The 23,561-nt window shown below is 45.1% G+C and overlaps 1 protein-coding gene across 5 annotated transcripts in view; it reads left to right on the top strand.

Annotated features, from left to right (window-relative positions):
• Positions 1–23,561, top strand: part of REXO5 (RNA exonuclease 5) — a 567,496-nt gene that overhangs the window by 191,909 nt on the left and 352,026 nt on the right. For all 5 annotated transcript variants that reach the window (XM_069210276.1, XM_069210273.1, XM_069210274.1 and 2 more), the window contains one exon: positions 19,376–19,502. Coding sequence is in view for 3 of the 5 variants with exons in the window: in XM_069210273.1 (XP_069066374.1) it covers positions 19,376–19,502 (127 nt within the window). In the remaining 2 variants the exon portion in view is untranslated. The remainder of the gene's footprint in view (positions 1–19,375; positions 19,503–23,561) is intronic.

Raw genomic sequence — 23,561 nt, forward strand, 5'->3', positions numbered from 1 at the left:
TCTTCAATTTGGTCTTTTTCTGACTGGAATATGGCTTTTTCCTTAGTAAAAATGCCTTCTCTATTCGACAAATGCCCAAGATGTGGCAGGAAAAAGGCCAATACAGACTCCCATGATGTCTGTATAATCTGCCTACCATCTTCACACCTTACTGCCTCATGTAATATCGGCAGGTCATTTTCCAGACTTACTCTGCGCAACAGGGAGAAGATTAGCCTTCAAGGAAAATCAGAAAGGCAACGCCAGTAAGAAGCCAGTTGGACCTCTGAGCGAGGTGAAGGTCAGTCTTCCACCAGAGCTCTTACCTCATCCTCCAGTGGCTGTGGAAGGTCTGAGAGGCGTTTTGGCAGAAAACGCTTTTGGTCCCTGTCAACGTCGAGGAGATCGACGTCGAGAGCAGGTACGGCACCCACATCTTCGCTGTCAAAGTCTGGCTCAACGTCGCACAAATGTCATCACATGACGTCAAGATGCTGCAGCATGGCATCGAGGACTCCGGATGCTCAGCGCACAACCTCGAGGAGTATGTCGACGTCGGTGGATTCGACGTTGAGATGAAAGAAATGTCGCCTTCAAAGTCTGACGTCTAGGTTGCCGTCGGTACATCGCCAACGAGGTAGACTTCGAAGAGTCCCTCGACATCGAGGACACAGAAAACTTCTAAAAGTAGAAGGATTTATTCATTGTCTGAGTCACAGCGTTCCAGAGAAGTTTCTCCTTCGCTGGTTCTCCTTCCTTCATCTCCGTCTCCTCCTCCTACTACCTCTCCACCTCCGGCTGCAGCTCCACATCCTCAAGATCTGCCTGCTCCATTGCCGGCTTCTCCGCTGCTCCAGTCATCTACACCACTTCTGGTGCCTCAAGTCATGAGCATAACTCCAGCTCCCAGACAGCGCTCAAAATCGCGCCACTGTTCACATCATAGCCATCATACATCTGGCCGTTCTACGACGAAATCAAGACACTCTCGTCACAGATCGCGACAAAGGTCAAGCTCAAGTTCTTTCAGACGCTACCACAGAGACTCCTCATCGTCTACCAGACACTGTTCACCTACCATATCTGACTTGCCTCAACCCTGTACGTCACCAGTGGATGATGTTAAAACCTTTCAGGAAGTCTTAGTTTGAGGCGCAGCAAAAATTTAACATTCCAATGGCTGTCCCAACACCAACTACTTCAGTCATTTTTTAAACGCTGCAGCAACGTTCGGCCTCAAGACCTTTACTTCCTCTGGTACCGGGTCTTATAGAACCCGCCATGGAAGTCTTCCTCACACCTACCACGACAAAGTCTGCTCCTTTCAGACTGTTAAAGTACCGTCCTCCGGAATAAGACCCTTTGTTTCTGCGCTCCGACCCTCCAATTGATTCAGTGGTGATCCTGGCGGCCCATAAATCTCACGCCACTTCTCTGTCTGCTACCGCTCTGCCGGACAAAGAGAGTAAAAAGTTGGATTTGGCAGGCTGCAAAGTATGTAGTTCGGCGGCAACATCTCCAATTTGCTGACCATCTCCCAAGGGATCAGAAAGAGGATTTTTTTAGAGATTGTAAAAGAAGGTGCTATGGTCTCCAACCAGGTCATTAGTGCAGCAGCGGACTCACCCTTGCTCTCGGCACAAGGATACTGCCATGGGATATCCTTAAGGAGGCATGCCTGGCTGCGTCTAACGTCCCTAAAACCAGATGCTCAGCAACGCATTCAAAACTTGCCATTTTCAGGATCCACACTGTTCGGCTCTCATGCCGATGATGAAATGGCAAGAATAAAGGCAGAACTGGACACTTTGAAAGCAGTAAGTCTTGAAAAATCAAAAGACTGAAGATCCTTCCGTCCCTTAGAGCGCCCGCTACCCATCTCAGAGGGTTCAAACCCCTCAGTGGCTGTCTAATAGATATCAGCAGCAGTTCCAAAGAGGCTATAGGCCTCAAAGGAAAGAACAAAAAGGACGAGCGGCACACCATCCTACTCAGGGTACTCGTCAACAACCAGCCACAAAACCCTGAAAGCTTTCTTTCCCTGAGTCCATTGGGACTCCTGTGGGGGGGAAGCATCACCAATTATTTGAGAGTGGCAACAAATTACAACAGACACTTGGGTCTTAAACATTGTGCAGAGCGGGTTTTGCCTCAGATTTTCCACTCCACCGCCAAGTATTCCGCCAAGGGCAACCACTTCTCATCTCACCCTCCTAAAGGCGGACGTTTCCATATCGCTAGAAAAGAAAGTGATAGAACCAGTTCCCCTCAGCCAGAGGGGAAACGGCATTTATTCAAGATACTCGTCCCAAAAAAGGACAAAAAGGAACTCAGACCCATTCTAGACCTGAAGGTTGCGAACCATTGGATCACAAGGAAAAAGTTCAGGATGCTGGCCCTACACCAAATATATCCCCAAATTCACCAAGGGGACTGGCTTTGCTCAGTCGACCTACACAATGCCTACTTTTGTATCCCCATTGCAAAAAAAACATTGAAAGTTCCTGCGATTTGTGGTGGGGAAACAACACTACCAATACACTGTACTTCCATTTGGCCTCAAATCAGCACCCAGAACTTTCTCCAAGTGCATGGCTGTCGTAGCAGCACATCTTCGAAGGCACATAATATTTGTCTACCCATATCTGGATGACTGGCTTATCAAGGCAGCCACCTTTCCAGAAGCCCAGCAGCACTTCATTTGGACATGCGATCTTCTGTATCGTCTTGGTCTTTATGTCAATTTTCTCAAGTCCATGACAAAACCTGTCCAGAAACTGCACTACTTCAGAGCTACCATAGACACCCTTCAGGGAATAGTGTATGCTTCGGAGGAATGACGTTTATCAATACTGCAGAAGTGCTGCATGCTCAAGACTATCCATCATCCCACAGTTCGTACAGTTTCCTCACTTCTAGGCTCCATGGCCTGCATTTGCCTAACTCCCAACGCTCGCCCCCACATGTGAACTCTCCAGAAGTGCCTGGGGGACCAATGGAATCAACGGACGGGAAACTGGGAAGACTGAATCATTCTATCCACCCATGCAATCAAATCCCTCAGTTGGTGGTGCTCTCCAACCAATCTGCAACAAGGAATGCCTTTTCGTCCACATGATCTGTCTCAGACCATTGTGACGGATGCTTCGCTCCTCGGGTGGGGAGCTCATATGGATCACCTACAAATACAAGGTCTCTGGTCTCTGAGGGAAAAGTCTTACCACATCAATCTTCTCGAGCTATATGCGATTCACCCTGCTCTTAAGGCCCTTCTTCCTTCTTTCAACACCCAACGCCCTGCTTGTCCAGGGCAGACAATACAACCACCATACCAAATCCAGAGTCTTGTCTCGAGGCCCAGACAATATGGCACTGGCTCCTGGCCAGGAATGTGAAGATAATACCAACTCACCTTCCAGGTGTTCAGAATGTACAAGTGGATGCCCTCAGCAGGGTTCTAGACGAGAACCACGAGTGGGTTCTGAACGAAGACATCGTTCAAGATATATTCCGCTTGTGGGGCACACCTTCTATCGACCTTTTCGCCACATCGGATAACAGAAAATGCTGAGGCTTCGCTGCCAGATTTTACCATCCAGAATTGCCGGGGAATGCTCTATGGCACTCCATACAAGGCTCGGGTCATAGCAGCCCTCTCCTGGCATGTGTGAGATGCCAGCTCACTCATGCCCACAGGTACTCATGAGTGGGTACTCATGCCCACTCGATCAATGCACAGCCGTTCCCTCACACCTTGCTCAGGGAGTCCTCTCTATAGGGCTCCCCACTGCACCTTGCTGTCTCCAACTCTGTCCTCTTCCTCACAGAGCGCATTGGTGCTGGTGATCCAGGGCAGGTGATCGCGGTTTTCCGTGGGTGATGTCCCCTCCCTCAGCAAGGAGACTAGTAGGACTTTGCCCTAGTCCTGGTCACAGGCAGAAGACTTACAGAGATTCCCCTTCTCACACAGTCCATCCGGCTGCTTGGCAAGTGGCACTTTTTAGGGTATCAGCCTCCCCTTCTTCATTTTCAGAACCACAGGTGATTTAGGGTCGGAGCCTTCCAATTTTTATGCTTGTGTCCTCCTTGTTTTGAGGTGTACCTTTTTACTTTTCTTTCCTCTTAAAAGGCTGTCTGTCACAGCAGGAAAGACTCAGACAATGATGGACCCACACTTGTCAGCCCCATCTCCTTCCTGAGTCCGGGTCCCTTCCTTATGATCTATCACTGAATCATAGAGCACCTGTTTGAAGTGTAAAGTGGGGAGTCTCTTCCTAGAGTGTGTGTCCCAACCGGCTTACAGGAATGCAGCAATACACAAATCTGTGAGAGGGATTCATTTGCTCCTTGTATTTTCACCAGGCAGGCCTGGGCTTCCCAAAATGAAACCCAGGGTCCTCCATGTAATGTTCAATTGCACACACTCTTGCACTCGTACATTCACAGCATACTTATTGTCCAGCACTGTTAACTCCATACATTGTGCCACTACATATGCACATACATTCAGCACACGTTCAGTCTGCGTGCATTGTTCAGTATTGTAGCTTTTCTGTGTTATACCAGGGCGTGCTATTTGCAAATACAAACACTGCTAATGCACACTTCACCCTTTATGTATTATATTTCACACAAGCACATATACTTCCAGCACATGCTTCTATTGTAGATGCACTGCACACCACCACATTTCTCATGTGTTGTATTCCCCGCAGATATATACATAGAGTTAGTAGGTGCACTAACAACACATGTACTGCTCAGTCCTCCTCTTACCCTGTATTGTACCCTTCCAAGGTTCCCATACATCCAGTATCACTACTCCTTCACTGAGCAGCACTCCACATCTACCTGGTATAGGCCCAGGTCACAGCACCCAGCAGAAGAATGTTTTAAAATGTGAGTAAGCCTGTAGGCCTCACTCTTGTGACACAGGATAAGAAGGACCTGTTCATTGTTACTGGTCACCACATGGTATGCTGCCACCACTGCGTTTGTGTTGCTTAACTCTTTATGAAGGTAGTAGCCTTCTACTACTAAGAGGGTTGCATTTTGGGCACCCCTCCCGCTTTAACAAGACTACAGTTCATGAGACAGGCCTATGTCATGGGGCACACGAATGATCCATGTTTGCATATGACAAAAAATCAGCATTAGGGATCCAGACAACAATACAGCTGAACACTCAGGGCTGGGGTAAACGTCTTTAAACATGCAGAGGACCTTTCTGTTCTAACATTCACAAAACCCAAAGATAGTTGTATGTTGTTTCTCTTTATTTTTAAAATGCTAGTATAAGATAGTCCTAATTCTCCAGTATTAGATCTTTGATAGATTCATATGCTTGAATCATTCCCCGTCGTCGTGGTGGGAGTGCCATGGTACCATAGAAAAGCAGTAAAGAAAAATTTACGTTGAAGGTAATGCAGATAACATTCACTTTAATAGCATATGATTGGCTGGTCATTTCTAATACCAATCAGTCAACAGCACCCTTTAGAACCTTTACCACAGAGGCTCCAGTCTGACAGATTTTCTACCGCACATTGTGTGATGGGAGTCTTTCTTTGCTCTGCTCAGTTTTCTACTTTCTGATATTATTAGGAGGATTTCTCCTTTGGACAACTTTTGTTCTCTTTACTGCCCTTTATTCCGACTAAACCATCATGTCAGCTCCGGCCAAAAAAGGATTATTTAGGCCCTGCAGCACTTGTGGGAGCATGAGGCTTCTCCCAGATGACCCACATAAGGACTGCATCGACTGCCTTCACCCAGACCACCAGGTGAGAAACTGGAAAATTAACCACACTTTTTCCCAAAAGGCTTTAATAGATAGAGGCTAGACTTCTGTTTTGGCTCCAGAAGATTCAAAGTAAGATCTTAGATATCCCATATGAGACCGAGTCATTATTCGGGAAGCATGCTGATGATGCTCTTCAGTCCATTCAGACTGACATTGAAACAGCCAGTTCACTTGGCACTCTGCAGTTCAGAAAACAGCCTTTGCCGGTAGCCGTAGGAAGAGACGTTTCTCTCTTTTAGAGGAGGATACAAGCAGCAATGCCAACCTTACCAGTGTCAATATCGCCATCCAACTTCCTAACAACACCAGCAATCCTACAGACAACCACTGTCAGTGGTATACAAACATTCAGCCAGAGGAAAACTATCCTCCAGAAGCAGAGACACTGTCACAAAACACTGACCTCAGTTTGGTGCCAGCTATCCCCCACAAATTTTCAACTTAAATTGGGGGCAGAACTTTCAGTTACCTACATCAATGGCTCTGTATAACATCCGACAGTTGGGAAGCTCGATGTCTCTGCCCGGGGACATACCCTAACGTTTCTAAAAACTCCACTGAATATTCCACCAAAAGGACCACCACCTCCCCACTTAAAAGAGCGAATATTACAGGTTTCGTTTGTACCCTGTTTTCCTGGTGAAGGGGCTGACTAAGCGCTGGTGACTTCACCTCCTCTACCCCGGATGATGGTGCCGACGGCGCAGTCGGAGTCGATACCAGCGCCGGATGGATCACAATCGACCCACAGTCTCTCACCTCCCCCTCCTCTGCCGGAGGGTCCTTCGACTTTGAAACCAGTGTCGTCGATGTCGGCTAATTCTCTGTTGATGCTGCGTTTGGAGTCCAGGCTGAGGTTGAGAAGGAGGGCCTTGAGACTCTTGGAGGAGCAAGAGTATCAACAACAGCTGTTGGAGGAAGGGGAAATTCCTGAGCCTTAAGGTGAATTTCAGGGCCTAGACTCTGCTAGTGGTATCATACATCCCCTCAGTGGGATTTCTCATCCCCTGGAGGAGAATTTACAGCGGAGGCAGCTTCTTACCACAATGTGATGATAAAGGCTGCTGAGTTTTTGGACCTACCATTACTGACATTGGAGACGAAAACAAACATTTTAACTGAGGTGTTGCATCTATAGGCTACTTCCTCTGAGCCTCTCCTTCCTTTTAATGATGCCCTTACTGAGCCCATTTTAGAACTTTGGAGGAAGCCTGTCAGGCCTCCAGCGGTTTCCAGGACTGTGGCTATGAGATAGTGTTGCTCCAGGAGATCTGCAGTTTCTGTCACAACATCCAACGCCTGAGAGCTTGGTGGTGCAAGCCTTTTGTTCTGCACAATCTGCTCCTGGTTCATTCCCTGCAACTCCATCTGATAGGGAGTCTAAGCGTATGGAGCAGACGGCTAAGAAGTGCTTCTCCTCGGGCAGTATGGCCTTGAAGTTTCTCAATGCTACGTGTGTGCTAGGGAGGTATATCCATACCCTGTGGGACTCGGCAAGAGCTGTTGTGCCAAGATTGCCTCAGGATGTGCAGGGGCTTTTTGATGAACTCCTGCTGGACAGTCAAGCGGCAGCAAAGCAGATCATTCAGTCTGGCTTGGACACTGCAGATTTGGTTGCCAGGGCTAACGGCACTTCTGTAGCAACCGGGAGGCATGCGTGGCTCAGAGGTTCTGGTTTCCCCTCTGATGTTCAGGCTACGCTGATGGACCTTCCTTTTAATGGCGAGAAGTTATTTGGGACCAAAGCCCAGTCAGCTTTGGAACAATTTAAAGGAAGCAGGGCTACTGCGAAATCTTTGGGACTCCAAGCTTAATCGTCTGCACCCTTTAGGTCTTTTAGAAGATTCAGGGGTTTTGCCCGTGGGTCCTCTTTTTGAGGAAGGCCACAATCCAACGTTCAGCAGCCTGCCAACCCTCTCTAAAGATCTTCTAAGGGACGTGGGAGGGTTAGAATGCGAGGAGCCACTCAGCAGCCTTCCACTTCATCCTCTTCCTCTGGGGGAGACCATCAAGGAAAGCAGCCCTAGTTTTATCTACATATTCCAGCATGTTTTACCCATAGGGGGAATGCTGTTTCATTTTCTCCACCCGTGGGAGTTAATCACATCAGACTCTTGGGTGCTGAATATAGTGGGAAAAGGTTATACTCTTCCTTTTCGAGAGTTCCCTCTCCCATCCCTCCCCGTCATTCATTTTGTACGAGAGATCAACTCTTGTTGCTTCAGCAGAAGGTGCAAGTCCTTTAGTTAAAAGGTGCAGTGGAGTTGGTTCCATAGCAGGAGAAGTGTCAGGGATGTTATTCAAGGTAATTCCTGATTCCCATGAAGGATGGTCGATTGAGACCTATCCTGGATCTGGGGATTTTGAACTGGTTCCTCAAGCAAGAGAAGTTCAAAATGCTGACCCTAGTTCAAGTGCTTCTTGCGTTGAACAAGGAAGACTGGATGGTGTCTATCGACTTGCAGGATGCTTATTTTCATATCCCTATTCTGAAGTCACACAGGAAGTATCTCCGGTTTGTGGCTCAGGTGCTTCTTGCGTTGAACAAGGAAGACTGGATGGTGTCTATCGACTTGCAGGATGCTTATTTTCATATACCTATTCTGAAGTCACACAGGAATTATCTCCAGTTTGTGGTAGGGTCGCAACTCTACCTTCCTTTTGGTCTTACTTCTGCACCTCGAGTCTTCATGAAGGTGATGGCAGTGGTTGCAGTGGACCTCAGAAGGAAGGGAATATCTGTATTCCCTTACCTGGATGATTGGCTGATCAAAGCCGGGTCCCCAGAGCTTGTGCTGCATCACTTGTAAATGACAACCCAGTTGTTGTTCAACCTGGGCTTTACAGTAAATGGGCCCAAATCTCACCTGGAGCTCTTTCAGCGCCTCCTGTTCATAGGGGCAGTACTGGACTCGACATCAAATCGGGCCTACCCTCCTCCTCAGAGGATTCATAACATTCAGGCGTTCATTCCAATGTTTCAAAATGGAGCGGCTGTTCCAGTCCTCAAGGTCCTACGTCTGCTTGCTTCCTGCATTCTGTTGGTCACTCATGCACGTTGGCACATGAGCGCTCTCCAGTGGTGCCTCCACAAGCAGTGGTTTCAACACAAAGGAGATCTCAAGGAGTTGATAACGATCTCCAGAGACGCTGCAGTGGATCTACGATGGTGGGCTGTGGACGGCAACCTTTCCCAAGGAAGGCCGTTTTGTCTACCACCTCTGGTGGCCACGGTCATAACGGATGCTTCCACTCTAGGGTGAGGAGCTTATCTGGGGAACCTGGAGATCAAAGGTCATTGGTCTCCAGTGGAACAGATGTTTCACATCAATCTGTCAGAATTACGGGCAATACGTCTGGCTCTCAAAGGCCTTCCTCCCGTCCCTTCGCGGTCAGTCAGTTCAAGTCTTGACGGACAACACTACTGCAAAGTGGGACATCAACAAGCAGGAAGGAGTAGGGTCGTACCTTCTCTGCAGAGCGGCTTTGCGGCTCTGATCCTGGGCTCAGGACTCTCGGATTTGCATAGTAGCAAACTATCTGGCCGGAGTTCTCAGCGTACGAGCGAACTGTCTCAGTCGGCATTTCTCAGCCAATCACAAGTGGCGTCTCCATCCAGACCTGGTTATTCACATCTTCCGGATGTGGGGGATTTCTACAGATAGACCTGTTTGCCACTCAGGCGAACGCACACTGCCCGTCGTTCTGCAGCCTCTAGTATCCGGTGCAGAGGGTGTTGGGGGACGCGTTTCAAATGTCTTGGTGGGACCAGTTGCTTTATGCGTTCCCCCCCCATACCTTTGATTCCTCAAGTTCTGAGGAAGATTCGCCAAGATCGGGCTCAAGTCATTTTAATAGCCCTAGATTGGCCAAGAAGGGTGTGGCACACAGACCTTCTCCAACTCTCACTGTGCCTGCCACTCCATCTCCCTTACAGGGTAAACCTCCTCTCGCAGTCGCAGGGGCAGGTTCTACACCCCCATCTCCGGAGCCTACACCTACATGCCTGGAGATTGAACAGGGCAATCAGAGTTCTTTTTCTCTCCCTCCAGAAGTGGTGGATGTTATCTTATCAGCCAGGCGACACTCCACCAAGATGATCTATGCTGACAGATGGGCGAAATTTGCTGCTTGGTGTGGAGAGAGACAAATTGATCCCTTGAAGGCAGATTTGTCTGATATTTAGCTTTTTGATCTTTCCCTGGCACAGGTAGGTTATGCAGTGGCGACAGTGAAGGGCTATTTGTCAGCCTTTCTTTGCCTTCCTGATCAGCCTTCCTTATTTAAGTCCCCTTTAGTTCTTAGGTTCCTTAGAGGGTTAATTAACAAGTTTCCTCCCACTCCGTTTGTAATGCCTCAGTGGGATTTGAATTTAGTTCTTACTTTTTTAACCCCTTCACTGCCAGGCCTTTCCCCCCCCTCAGATGCCAGGCCTTTTTTTGGCTATTTGGGGCAGTTCGCACTTGGAACTTATAACTTTTTGGCCACATAAGCTACCCACACCAAATTTGCGTCCTTTTTTTTCCTAACATCTTAGGGATCCTCAGGGTACCCAGAGTTTGTGGCCAATTAGCCAAAATACAGCGAATAATTATCAATATTGTTTTTTTTTTTTAAAGGGCAGCAGAAGGAGGTGTGTGTGTGTTTTTTTTTTTTTCTCCTGAAAATGGCATCAATAAAGGGTTTGCAGTGCTAAAATCACCATCTTCCCAGCTTTCAGGAACAGGCAGACTTGAATCAGAAAACCACATTTTTCAACACAATTGTGGTATTTTACTGGGCATACCCCATTTTTATGATTTTTTTTGTGCTTTCAGCCTCCTTCCAGTTAGTGACAGAAATGGGTATGAAACCAATGCTGGATCCCGGACATCCAAACATTTCTGAAAGGTAGACACAATTATGAACTCAGCAAGGAGTCATTTGTGTAGATCCTTCAAGGTTTTCCTACCAAGAGTTATATAAAAATAAAAATAAAATTGAAATTGAGGTGAAAAAAGAGCCATTTCTGTCCACGTTTTCTTCCATAACCTTTTCCAGCTATGGCAGATTTTTGAAAGCAGTATACCATTATGTCTGCTGAACTCTTCTGGTTGCGGGGATATATAGGGCTTGTAGGTTCATCAAAAACCCTAGGTGTCCAGAGCCAATAAAGGAGCTGCACCTTGCAAAGGGTTTTCATTGTATACCGGGTATACAGCAATTCAATTGGTGAAATATAAAGAGTGGAAAAATATATATCAAGGAAACCTTTGAATTTCCAAAATGGGCACAAGATAAGGTGTTGAGAAGCAGTGGTTATTTGCACATCTCTGAATTACGTTGTCCCCATGTAAATTACAGGGCATTTCTCATATACAAGTCTTTTTTACACACAGTCTTACATTTAGAAGGAAAAAATGTAGAGAAAGACAACGGGCAGTAACACTTGTTCTGCTATTCTGTGTTACCCCAAGTCCTTACTTGTGTGGGTAGGCCTAGTGCCCGCGATAAGAAATGCCCCAAAACGCAACGTGGACACATCACATTTTCCCAAAGTAAAATTGACCTGTTTTTTTGCAAAGTGCCTAGCTGTGGATTTTGGCCTCTAGTTCAGCCGGCACCTAGGAGAACCTAGCAAACCTATGCATTTTTGAAAACTAGACACCTAGGGGTATTCAGAATGGGGTGATTTGTGTGGCTCTCACCAGGTTCTGTTACCCAGAATCCTTTGCAAACTACATCATTTGGAAAAAAAAATACACTTTTTCCTCACATTTCGGTGACAGAAAGTTCTGGAATTTCAGAGGAGCCACAAATTTTTTTCCACCCAGCATTCCCCCAAGTCTCCCGATTAAAAATGGTACCTCACTTGTTAGGGGTAGACCTAGTGCTCGCGGCAGGAAATGCCCCAAAACACTACGTGGACACATCAAAATTATAGAATACAAAACTACCTTTTTTTGGCTGGGTGGTGGTGGTGACGACACCTGCGTTTTTCTTTTCCTACCCAGAATCCTCAGCAAACCTCAAATTTAGGTAAAAAAATCACATTTTCCCCACATTTCTGTGTGGGAGCACCACACCACCACAAATTTCCTACCACCCAACGTTCCCCTCAGTCTCCTGATAAAAATGATACCTCACTTTTGTAGGTGGGTCAAGTTCCTGTGACAGGGAAGAACCAAAAACATGTTGAAATTGAGTGGTAACCAAAGCGAGTCCAAAAGGGTAGTTCGAAAAAAACATTTTTAGGCTGACAAATGGGGCAGAATTTGTATCGGTATAGATGCAACAATGTTGGGTGGTAGGAATTTTGTGGATTCCTGGAGATTTCGGGAGGTTCCATCACACAAATGTGTGAAAAATGTGTGATTTTCAGCAAAGTTGTAGGTTTGCAGGGCATTGTGGGTAAGAAAATGATGCGGGCGCATGTGAAGCACACCACCCTGGACTCACCCAGATGTTTAGTTTTCAGATGTATCTAGATCTCGTAGATTTTTCTACATGTGAGCGTCCCAAAGTCCAAAAAATACAGCCCTCCCCATTTTAAGTGGGACGATTATGAGAGTTAGACAAGCTCTCATGGCCCAAATGTAAAACCAAAACCAAAAATAATCAAATGTCCTCTTGCTTGCCATTGGGATAAGATGTTTTAGTGTGCCGTGGGAGAGCTGAAAGACTGTTACCCCCCTTCAGTTGAGGTGGGGGCATAACCATGCCCATAGTGGTTGGTAGCCAACACCCCACAATTTTTTTTTACAATTCCCCGGCATCTAGCCTAAGGGGTTGCTCCCCATCTCTTAAAAAATAAAACTCCCTGGTGTTTTCTGCCCCATTGGGTGCAGATCGACTTAATTAAAATAGGCAGATCTGCCCCCGTGGGGGGGCAGAAATGTCCTAAAATAAATGTGTTCCCCTTTAGTGAAATTGCCCAAAAAATCCCTGGTGTCTAGCGATTTCTGCCCCACTGGGGCCAGATTTGCCTAATAAAATAGGCCGATCTGCCCCCAAGCGGGAGAGAAATGGCTTAAAAACAATTTGCCCCCCAGGGGAGCGACCCTTGCCTAAGGGGTCGCTCCCCACGTGTAAAAAAATGAATGATCCCTGGTATCCAGTGGCTTCGGCCCCCCCCCCCCCCCCCCGGGGCAGATCGGCCTAAATTAAAATAGGCCTTCAAAAAAGCGATTCCCGTGCCAGGCCCCCGGGGAGAGCGCTAGTGCTCCCCCAATGGGCCAGTGCCAGGACGTAATGGTTACGTCCTCGGCACAGGAGCACTGTGCCGCAGGACGTAACCATTACGTCCCCGGCACAGAAGTGGTTAAGCTATGGAGGAAAATAATGTTCAGCAAACACAAGATTAACGACGACGTGCAAGGCTGATCTCAGGGAGTTAAGGTAAGTACTGGGCACTGATTGAATCCACACCAACAAGTCACTCCGGGCAGCACTGGGGCAGCTGGGTGTCGAGGTGCAGTAAACATTGGGTGCCCAACGGTTTACTATGGTGCTTTTGAAGACAAGCTGCAGGCTCTGGCTAGGAAGCAAACAGGTAAGCAGTAGACTTGGGGTGCTCGAGGACATAGGTGCACATTTGGTCCTTTCCTCCAGGGCCTAGGGGTGACCGATCTATATGTGGTAATGTCCACTGGGGTCTGGTACTGTGCGTTTTAGTTATTTTTTTAGCTTGGTATTATTTTGTTATGCTAACTTTAAAGTTCAATTGATGAATTAAAAAAATAGGTTTGGCTAAATAAATCCACTTCCCATAGTCTGAAAGTGATGGCACATAAGGTGCTCAATGTTTGTGGATGTGTGAGATAGAGAAACAGTTTACACAGGACCACAAGTGACGTTATTACTGCCCCATCTCCTGCGGTTCCATAGAGAGGCATTGATTAAACAGTATTCTCAAGTTAATACTTCTGTGTTATGGAATGTGCAAAAGCTATTGTCCGATTGCCACGGGTAGGTGTTCCACAAATGAGGTGGCAAGACTTTTATCAGGAGTTCTATTTTCATCGGTTTGAGTTTGAGTTCGGTGTCATCTGCATTGTTATTCCAGACACAAAGGACCACCAGTACAAAGCATTTTTCTAGTTGCAAACGGCCCAGTACCTAGAATTGGTCAATTTTTGACTAGAAACATGTTTTTTTGGAATGTACAAAGCCCAAATTGCGATTTGGTTACTTGTTACTGAATAGCAATATGGGTTTTGTGATTCGGAATTAGGAAGGGACGTGTTCAGGGCGTTCCTTCCAAATACTGCATCTAAATAGTATGTATGATTGTTCTGTGACCGTGAATGCAGTCTCAAAACAATTGTAGTTAACACCAATTTCAAATTGGTGTTAACCTATTCACAAACGGGGACCCCTTTTTAACCCATTCATAAACGGGGACCCCTTACCCTTTGTTAATGGTAGCGAAAATATTCTTTCAGAGCATGCGATGGTCTCACAAACCACTGCCTACTCTGAAAACATTGAAAAGAAAACTTTTCATTTTCCTTTTTTAAATGCATCCCGTTTTTCTTGGAGAAAAACAAGCTGCATTTAAAAAAACTTATTTAGTTATAAAGCAGTCAGAGACATGGTAATCTGCTGTCTCCAGCTGGCCACCATCCCTGTGAGTGTGACAATTCCCAGTGTGTTTGCAAATTGCATCCTACCTCATGAATATTGATGAGGTAGGTCATTTGCGACCCCATTGGGAATTTCAAACAGATTACTTAACACTCTTGTACATTTTGTTTTGCGACTCGCAATTTGCGATTCCCAAACAGATGAAAATTGCCAAACAAAAGGTCATACATCTGGCCCAAAGAAATTATTTTACCAGAGACATTAAAGGCTGCTGATGTGGATGCCGGGGCTGAGCCCTGCAGAATGCCAAAAATATTACGAATGAAAGTAGATGTGAATTACAATAGAGGAGTGATCCATATCTTCATTAATGAATACTTTGTGCCTAATTTGGACATTTGCACATCAAAATTATATGATTGACTAAATCCACTGTTGTAAACAGATTGAGGAGTAGATCTGCAGTGTGCCTTAGGTGGGACTCTATCCTTGAGTTATCAAGTACAAAGATTTGGGTCCTCTGTCAAGTAGGAAACCAACCTGAGCAGGATTAGACAAATGTTAAGTTCAATAAGGGACTGAAACTGTCAGTTTAGCCCGCCTTAGGGAGTTGGATGAGAAGGATCCAAGTGAGGATGTAGTGCTTTTTTTTTTGCTCACAGGGGACTATTATAAAGCTTAGTAACATAATAATATGTAGAAAGCCTCTGAGAGACAGAGGCTTAAATGAAGACTGATCCACTATCTTATTGGTTCTGAGTCTGCCACCTCCAAGGTTTTAACTGGACTAAGATCCGAAATGTCTTTATAAATATTTAGATTTTCTTGTCAAACAGTTATTTTTGGGCATGCATTTCTAAAAATATCAGAGCTGGTAGTCACATGAAATCTTAAAACATTATAAAAAGATCTGTTTTTGGACTTTGTTCTTTTAAGATTAGGCTGGGTATATAGTTTGTTTAGGTCAGACCTAGAGATAGCTGTAGCAGCTTAGTCAGTCTTGTGTTTTTCAAACAATACCATAATTAAAATATATATGTACGCATATATTCAGTGCTTTCAGTCAGCCCTATTCATCCAATTGGTCTGTTTTTGTTGTTGTTGTTTTTTTTTTTTTAATTTCCCCTTTCAACATTAGATAATTCAATCAGTACACATCGTCGTACATCACGTATATCAGAACTGTGCTGTGTGTGACATTACTTAGTGAGTCTTATTGTGTTTTTGCCCCAATAAAGGTGCTACTTGAAGCCAAGCTACCTTTAAACAGAAATTGGTTGTGTGAGCTACCAGGTACTAGATGGAAGGTGCAGTTCCATAAAAGTGTTTTAAGCAGCATGAATGATGAGGTCTTGCTAGTCATTGCCTTCAGTCTTCGAAGCTTGGTACATCCTGAAGCATTTCCATATGTCACACGGGCAAAGTTGGGGGTGTTGTAATTCTGCATAATTGTCCTCCTGTTCCCTTGAGAGGCAAGCATCTTTCAACCAGTTCAGAATTGTATGGCCGGGCCACTCAACCAGCAGCATCAAGAAACAATTGGCCTGCTGCTTGGTCGTGCCAGGTGAAAGAAACCTGCAGGGTCAGCGGGATACTATGCTGATTTTTCCAGGTATAGTTTGTGTAAGTGCTGTGGGTTGCAGTATATTCTGTTAATAAACTTGAAATGACTTAGTTTGTGTTAGTAGTTAATTGAGACAAGTTTGATTTGAGCAGAGCAGTATTTCCAAACCTCTAAACCTATATCTTGGGTCAAGTCAATTTTCCATTTCTCCAGTGCTCTAAGGTCAGTGTTTGTGCATGTCTCTGTGTACATTATGTAAAGCGTGGTGAACCAGGCCTCTGAAGTGGCTGGGTAAGTGGTGGGAACTTCGGAGGGCTCCCTAGGGAAGGTGGGCCAACCAGAGGAGTCTGCATGCCAAAGGCTCATATAGACGAATATGTCAAGAGGCGAGGTTGCTGTGTGCGCCCAGAAATGGTCAAGAATAAAGAGAACTCCGTCTTCAAATAGCTGTCTCACCCTTTGCTGTTCAGCTCTTTGCAGTCTTTCCCTCACTGTCTAGTCCTGGGTGGCAGGGCGATGGGGGTTATCTAGTAGAGGCAAATAATGGGAGTAGAGGTGCTCAAGACTGGCCCTTTCCAGCATATGCAAGATGGACCACGTTCCACATCACACTGTTTGAATGTGCCCAGTTGGTCTCGGGGACTGGTTGTCATGCAGGTCTGCAGGTCATCCGGCAGCACCTAAGTGTGCTCTATTGAAACATGAGGGGCCTCATGTTTGCAGTATAAGTAAGAAATATATTGTGACTGTGCAGCCTGGTAGTATCCTTCCAGGTGTCTGGTACCGTGAATTCCCCCTTCCCCCACTCCTCTGCCAAACGGCAGGGTTAGTGTCTCCCAGTGGAGGCTCAGATTCTGTCCCCCACACACCAGATGGGTTAGAGTTGTCTTTAATTTGGCAAAGAAGGTTTGGTTTACCTGTAATGGTATGTTTTGAAAGAAGTATAAAAACTTGAGTATCACAAGCATTTTAATCAATTCGATTTGCCCTGTCACAGACAGCGAGAGCATTATCCATCTCTCTGTTTGTTTGGTTAATTTAGCAAGCACTGGCCATTGTTCTCTAATATTATTTGGCGTCTATTTCTCTGGAATGTAATCCCCATATATCAGACGAGCTGTTGCTCCATCGCAAGGGTTAATCAAATTTTGGTCTGTGAGTGGCTGTAGTGAGAGGAAAAATCTATGATTTGGACCAATTAATGCACATGCCAAACATGTCTCCAAATCAACCCATCTCATCCTCATCCTCAACAGCAGGGCATTTCTGTGGTGGTTCAACACCTGGCAGGTTCTCTGAATGTCAGAGCAGACAAACCCAGCCGTTGCCGTCTAGCAAATCATGAATGGCATCTCCATCTGCAGGTTCTATTTCAGTAGTTGGGACAGCCTTAGTTAGATCTGTTCACCTCCACTAAGAATGCGCAATGTCAGCAGATTTGCGAGCTGGATTTAGCAAGGCAGCTCTCTCTTGGATAAGCTTTTCTTCTCAAATGCAGCTCAGGCCTCCTGTACGCCTTTCCGCCCGTACCACCTCTTTCCAGAGTTCTCAAGAAGATCAGGAACAACCGGACCCAAGTCATGCCTGTTGCTGCAGGTTGGACACAGGGAGTCTGGTATCCAGATCCTTTCAACATGCGCATACATCCTCCGATCAGACTGCTCCTTTGGGAGGATCTTCTGTCACAGCAGCAGGGGGGTTCTCCACCCGAACCTGTAAACTCTCCGCCTTCTTGCATGGAGATTGAGTGGTGACAGTTGACAGTTCAACCTTCTTTCCAAAGTCTGCAATGCTATTCTGGCAGCCAGGCGTCCCTCTATGCCTGCTGATGGAAGACATTTTTAATACATTGTACAGAAAAGTCCACTGACCCTCTTTCTGCTTTTCTTTCTGAAAATCTTCTTTTTTATTCTTACCCTTGCCCAGCAGGGCTCTGCTCTGGGCACTTTCTGCTCTGTCTGTTTTTTGTGGCTACCTGACCAACCCTATTTATTTAATTCCCCTCTTGTAAATAGGTTTCTCATGGGGCTTGTACTTATGTTTTCCCCTTCTCATTTTATTATGCCTCAGTGGGATCCTAATACTGTTCTCATTTCACCAGAGCTAAAGCTGGACCATTGCTTTAGCACTTGGAGTCTGAGACCTAAACATCTGCCAAGCAGCAACGTGGGCTTCCCTGCCCATGTTTACCAAACATTACTGCCTGGACAGTCGGGTCCTGCTGGACGGGCATTTTTGGCCATTTGGTCCCACAGGACTTCCTAGTTTACAATTTGTCTGCAGCCCTCTACCGGGGACGACATTGCTTGTGTATCTTTTCAAAGGTAAGGAATCTGCTGCTAGAAGTCGCTATCAGATGAACATGTTACTTACCTTCGGTAATGCCTTATCTGGTAGAGACAATAGCTAGCCGCAGATTCATTACCAACCCATCCATCCTCCCTGGTTTGCACACAGATTTCTAGGTTTATGGCTGATCTCTTTCAGGGCCCTAGTTTGGACACAGTGGTGTCAGTGCACTTCATGGCTCTACACTCATGGCGTAGAAAGCCGCATAAAGTAACTGGCGTTAGCACGGCAAAGTGGTGCCTATATAGGTGATGCAACAGCACTTCCGGCGCGTACACGACTGATGCCACCTACTGGCATGCAGGGGTACTGCTCATGAAAAATCTTCTCTGACGTCTGGGAAATGTAAAGGTAAGGAATCTGGTTCTAGATACTATCTCTACCAGGTAAGGTGTTACCGAGAGTAAGTAACTTGTTTGTTAAGAAGAGTACAACCCCACTTATATGTTATACTCTCTTTCGATCTAACACTGTCTTTGTGCAATATTGAACCTTTTCCACTGAATTCTACCTGCTTTTGGGCAGATGTCATCTTTTTATGACTGATATTATCTTCTTTAGAAAATGTTAAACTTTAGGCCCAAAATTGTTTTGTGTCTGTAATTAGTTTTTGTTTTGTTTTATGTGAAACTAATTTAACCAGACTTTTACTGTGACTATGGCACCGGAGGTTCAGCTAACTTGATAGAACCTAATTTACATATTTTGTTCCAGTAGACGGTAATGCAATCATTTGCATGATAATGAGGAAGCTCTGTATGTTCTGCCATACATCCAGGGCTTTTGATAACTAAAGTAGCGGAGGAAACTTGAAGCCTAGTGAAACAAGAATGTGGTCTCTATATTAAGGGTTGAACATAAATTCTTAGAGAAGGGGTGCAACTTCAGCATCTGAAGTTCACCAGTATCAGTGGAAAGAAGCCTAGCTTGATAGGACTGGGCGTGTTATACAAATTATGGCCTCTCCTCATTTCGCACTAGCACAGAGATGTTCAAGTGATATGGAATTCAGAGACAGGACGTTGTAATGCCTTATGTTGAACTGCATATATGTATTAATTCTCGAGAGCCTTTCTAGAAATATTATAGATGTCTTTTTTTGTTCTTGTCCACAGCTGGTGTCATATCCGTAACCAGAAACATCTTTCGGGGATTGTGGTCATTTTACTACAGGACGTGAGCCAACTCCATTTCTACAGGTTCTACTTGCAATTCACATTCCTTAGAAGCACGTTCAGATATGTAAGTGTAGTACTAACCATCATATTACCTTGTGCAGCACTTTGGATTGTGACAGTAGGAAATTGATCATTTTATTTATTTCAGTATAAATACAATACTTTTAAATCTCAAAACGATTGGGCTCAATCACAAATGAAATGCCAAACACAAAACTCAAGAAATACCATAAAGGTAATTAAAAATAAAGACAAAAACTTTAATTGCCTTTCTTTAGTAACAATTACATTGAAGAAAATTTGCGGATACCGAAGTACCCATGTGCACTGTGAAGACGCATTGGAAATCTCCCAGGTGTTGTGGGCTGCTCCGACTTTTCCCCATTTAGATTTTTTTATTTAATTTAGAAGTATTAGGGTGTTTTTCAAAGAAAAATGTTGGTCAAGTAGCACTCAAATATTTATTCGGTGACCTAAATAACAATCTACAAATTCAGTGGGATGTAAGGGTAGAAAACAGGGTCCTCAGTTCTGGACGCCACCAACTTGAGTAATTTTGTTTTTTGATTTGTTACTCAAGGATTGAGAGTACTTCAGCATAGCAGAAAGAGATATCGGAGTGGCTTCATTTGGTAGAAAGGTTTGAACTGTTTTCTGGTCATCGAGGTCCTTAGAGTGTAGAACTGGTTACTGCACTGACAGTGGCTCTTCAGACTGTCGTTGCTGCCACAGTGGACTCCTGCATTGATCCTGCTCTCCACTACACAGCATTATTGGTCTTGGGATTCCATGGAAAAGATCATGTCTTCTTTAGGGCTAGTTATAATAGACAGTGGTCTGTTTTTTTTGCCAGTTAAAGGTGGAAGCTGTTATTCTCTTCTTAATTGCCCTCACACTCACTGAGAGGGACTTATTTCCTCCTCCAGTATACGTTCCTCTGTGGAGAATGAAATCAGGGGCCGTCACTGCTCCTTACAGAAAACAAAACAGGTCCAGTTCCCCATGAACAGTATTAAGGAAAGGTTTTTGGGTGGAATGCGTTAACTGGTGTTCATCAATATCAAATATAGATATATCTGTAGTTCTCTAGTATTGGATATTTTACAGATTCGTGCTTACAGTGTTTCGCAGTGTTAGGAAGATGATTTTGGGACAGTTTAACAACTATTTATACAAATGTTGCAAGTAAAGTGATGCTTGTTTTCAGTTCTTTATTATTGGCATGGTTTATTGTTAATAGTGAATATGGTATTAACTACAGCTTCATGCTATGTTTTACGGGCAATTATTCTTCCGGTTTCCAGCAAAATATTTTTTTTTGTGTATTTGGTGAATGCTGGAGTTTCAGGGCCTGATGTGCTATGCCCCGTGTTGCAAAGCAGTTGCACTGCAACAGATGTAGCGATCTGTTGCAGTACAAAATTTACTTTTGGTAGGGTTTGCAGAATGCTGCCCCATTAATATTTTTGAGACAGGATTCCGTTTGTGAACCTGCAAGAAAGGGCTAGTACTGCACAAATTGCACCCTGCATGGGACAGCACACCTTCATCAAAAATCACACAACACATTTTTTGTATTGCAGCCCGTCCCTTAAATGAGCTGTGCCTGCAATTGAAAAAAATTGGCAGAGTGGAAGCTGTAATTCAGTACAGCTTCCTGTTTGTTCAATAATAGCGCTGCGTTTCTGGTGTTAAAAGCCAGTCAGTGTTTTACAACAGCAGTTGCGGTCCCAGCCTTTTGTTGCTTTCAGTTGAGAATCATTAGGAAGGGGGGGTGCCAATTTCACACCACTCCTTTTCTAGGGATTTGAAATGGACTGCGAAATGTACATTGCATCTCGCAAAGGCATGTGCAAGTCGCAATGTGCCTTTTTTGGTCGAGCGTAAGCGTTTGACGTTTTGTATACTTTTAAGTATACTTATACTGTGAGTTCAAAGCTATTTAATTTGTTGTTTGTAGTGTCCTTTAAACATCCTTGCTTGCTAGTGGTCAGTTCTGCCTCTTTGTCTTGCCTTTTTCTCTTTGGGAGCAGCACCAACTACTGTATAATTACGCTATGTCCTTTTTATCTCTTCTGTAGGGGAGATTTTTTTTTTTTTTTTGTATTTGCCTGTTCGTCTTAAACTGTGGGTACGTGTTAAGTCCCTCATACCCACCAGCTCTCTCTGCAAAGGTGAATCCAACAGCAGAGGGGGGCTGTTCCAGGGCCAGCTCGTTTTAATTTGCTTCCCACTCATGTCCAGGGAAGCTCCCATTTTAATTTTCAGAGCATTCTTGCTCTGAGTTTAGCTTAGATGTGCTAGCGCGCCTGGTCCTTAGTAAGTGAACTTACAAGGGGACACGTATAGGTTGATGAACCTTTTGATTTGCATAGGTGATCCTAGCTATGTAGTAATCGATGACCATCAATATTCAAATACCTCGATCAATAACCATTAAGCAAAACATTAAGCAGCAGTTAATAGTGACAACATTTCATGAATTACCACAACTCAGTTATACGTTTTAGCAATTTTATTTCCCTATTAGTTACAGCACTAATTCATGAGGTTAATTCAAACTTTATTTATTTAATCAACTTGGGATTAATTCATTAGTGACCACCAATAACATAATCTAATCAGAACTTGAGAAAGCATACACTCTAATGCTTCAGCATAACATAACAAAGATGAATATGTCAACATCAGTAGCAGAGTTCAGCAAATCAGTCCGTCAATCAATTGTCACTGTATATGTCAACGTCTCAGCTACAGGAACCTTACCTAACCCAGATTAGCATTAGCATGTGGAACATCATGCGAAAACAGTTTAGAACGTGAAATTGGAAAAAACATCCAGGTAAGAGAAAAACTGATTGGTATATCTGGGGTGCCGATGTGTCCGGGATTCTGAATGTGTTGGCATTGCCCACACGTTTGGGTAGGTAGATATGACATGAGTGTCCCTGGTCTATCTGTACACATTTGGTATGGCTGCCGCGCATGGCAAAGATGCACATCTAGTAGGGTACATCAGTGAGTAGGGAGGTTTGTCGCATGCCAGCAGCACTCCTGGTCCAGAGCGTTTCCAATGTGCCAGTGGTTCCCATGCAATATAAAGGTACTCATGTGACAAGTTTTCAATTAATTCTGGGGAAGGGGATGGTTGTGTGCTACGGCTTCGTAATAAGCTGCTGTTCTGCTTCGAAGATAGGGACAGGCAATGACACATAAATAACTCCTGCAACCTTTATGTAGTCCTCAGGTAGTTGCCAGCTCTGTGGTGCAAGGTAAATCGGGTTCTCTTCTAAATCACACCTCAATTTAATAATGGGACTAAGGAGATCTAAAAGTTACTCCCCCCCTCCCCCCCACCCCAAAGTGAAACCTGGGTTGGAGGCACTGCCTCCTTTTAAGACTCAGCCCTGCCATTGAGCCATGATCACCCTTCCACCATGAAAATATTTTCTTTTCCCATTTTACAAAGTAGTTATACTGTACTTAGGGTGATGGCAAAGGGATGGCTGACATTGGTATGCTGTTAGCGCCACCATTAATCTGATGTTCCATTTCACTGGGTTGTTAGCAGAGCTGTGACTTTTGCCCCCTCGTCCCCAATACATATGCTTCGGTCATAGACGGAAGCATGTGGAAACTTTGGAATTTCCCCTTCGCCTGTACATCTGTTTATCAACACCAGCACAGTAACAAGCAATATCATTGACTCCTCAGGCCTCAAAAACATGTAGTCTATAAGGTAATCTGTGACTTTAAGGCGTGTGTTTTGGCAGAGGTCACCCCCAAAGGGGGGATCAAGGGCTGGCGCAATAACAGCCGCCAGGGCCCCAGGAATGACTGGATTAAGCCGCTTTAGCGGAAAACAAGAAGGGGAGGGCCACCCTGCTCCCCCTTTAATGGAAAGAAAAGTGCGGCAAGGGTAGCGAAAAAACACTGGGCCAATGAGGGCCTGGCAAAGCAAGTTTGGTTTTAAACCCCACTATGGTGAAACACCACTGCACCCTTGCTGGGGCACGGGGTTTAAAAGGACTGTGCTGCCCCTGCTGAAATTACATTTGTGGGGCGGGCAGCCGCTGGGGCCAATGAGGGTCTGGCAAAGTCAAGTTTGGTGGGGAAACCCCAC

Source organism: Pleurodeles waltl, chromosome 10 (genome assembly GCF_031143425.1).
Source record: "Pleurodeles waltl isolate 20211129_DDA chromosome 10, aPleWal1.hap1.20221129, whole genome shotgun sequence".
Lineage (NCBI taxonomy): Eukaryota > Metazoa > Chordata > Amphibia > Caudata > Salamandridae > Pleurodeles > Pleurodeles waltl.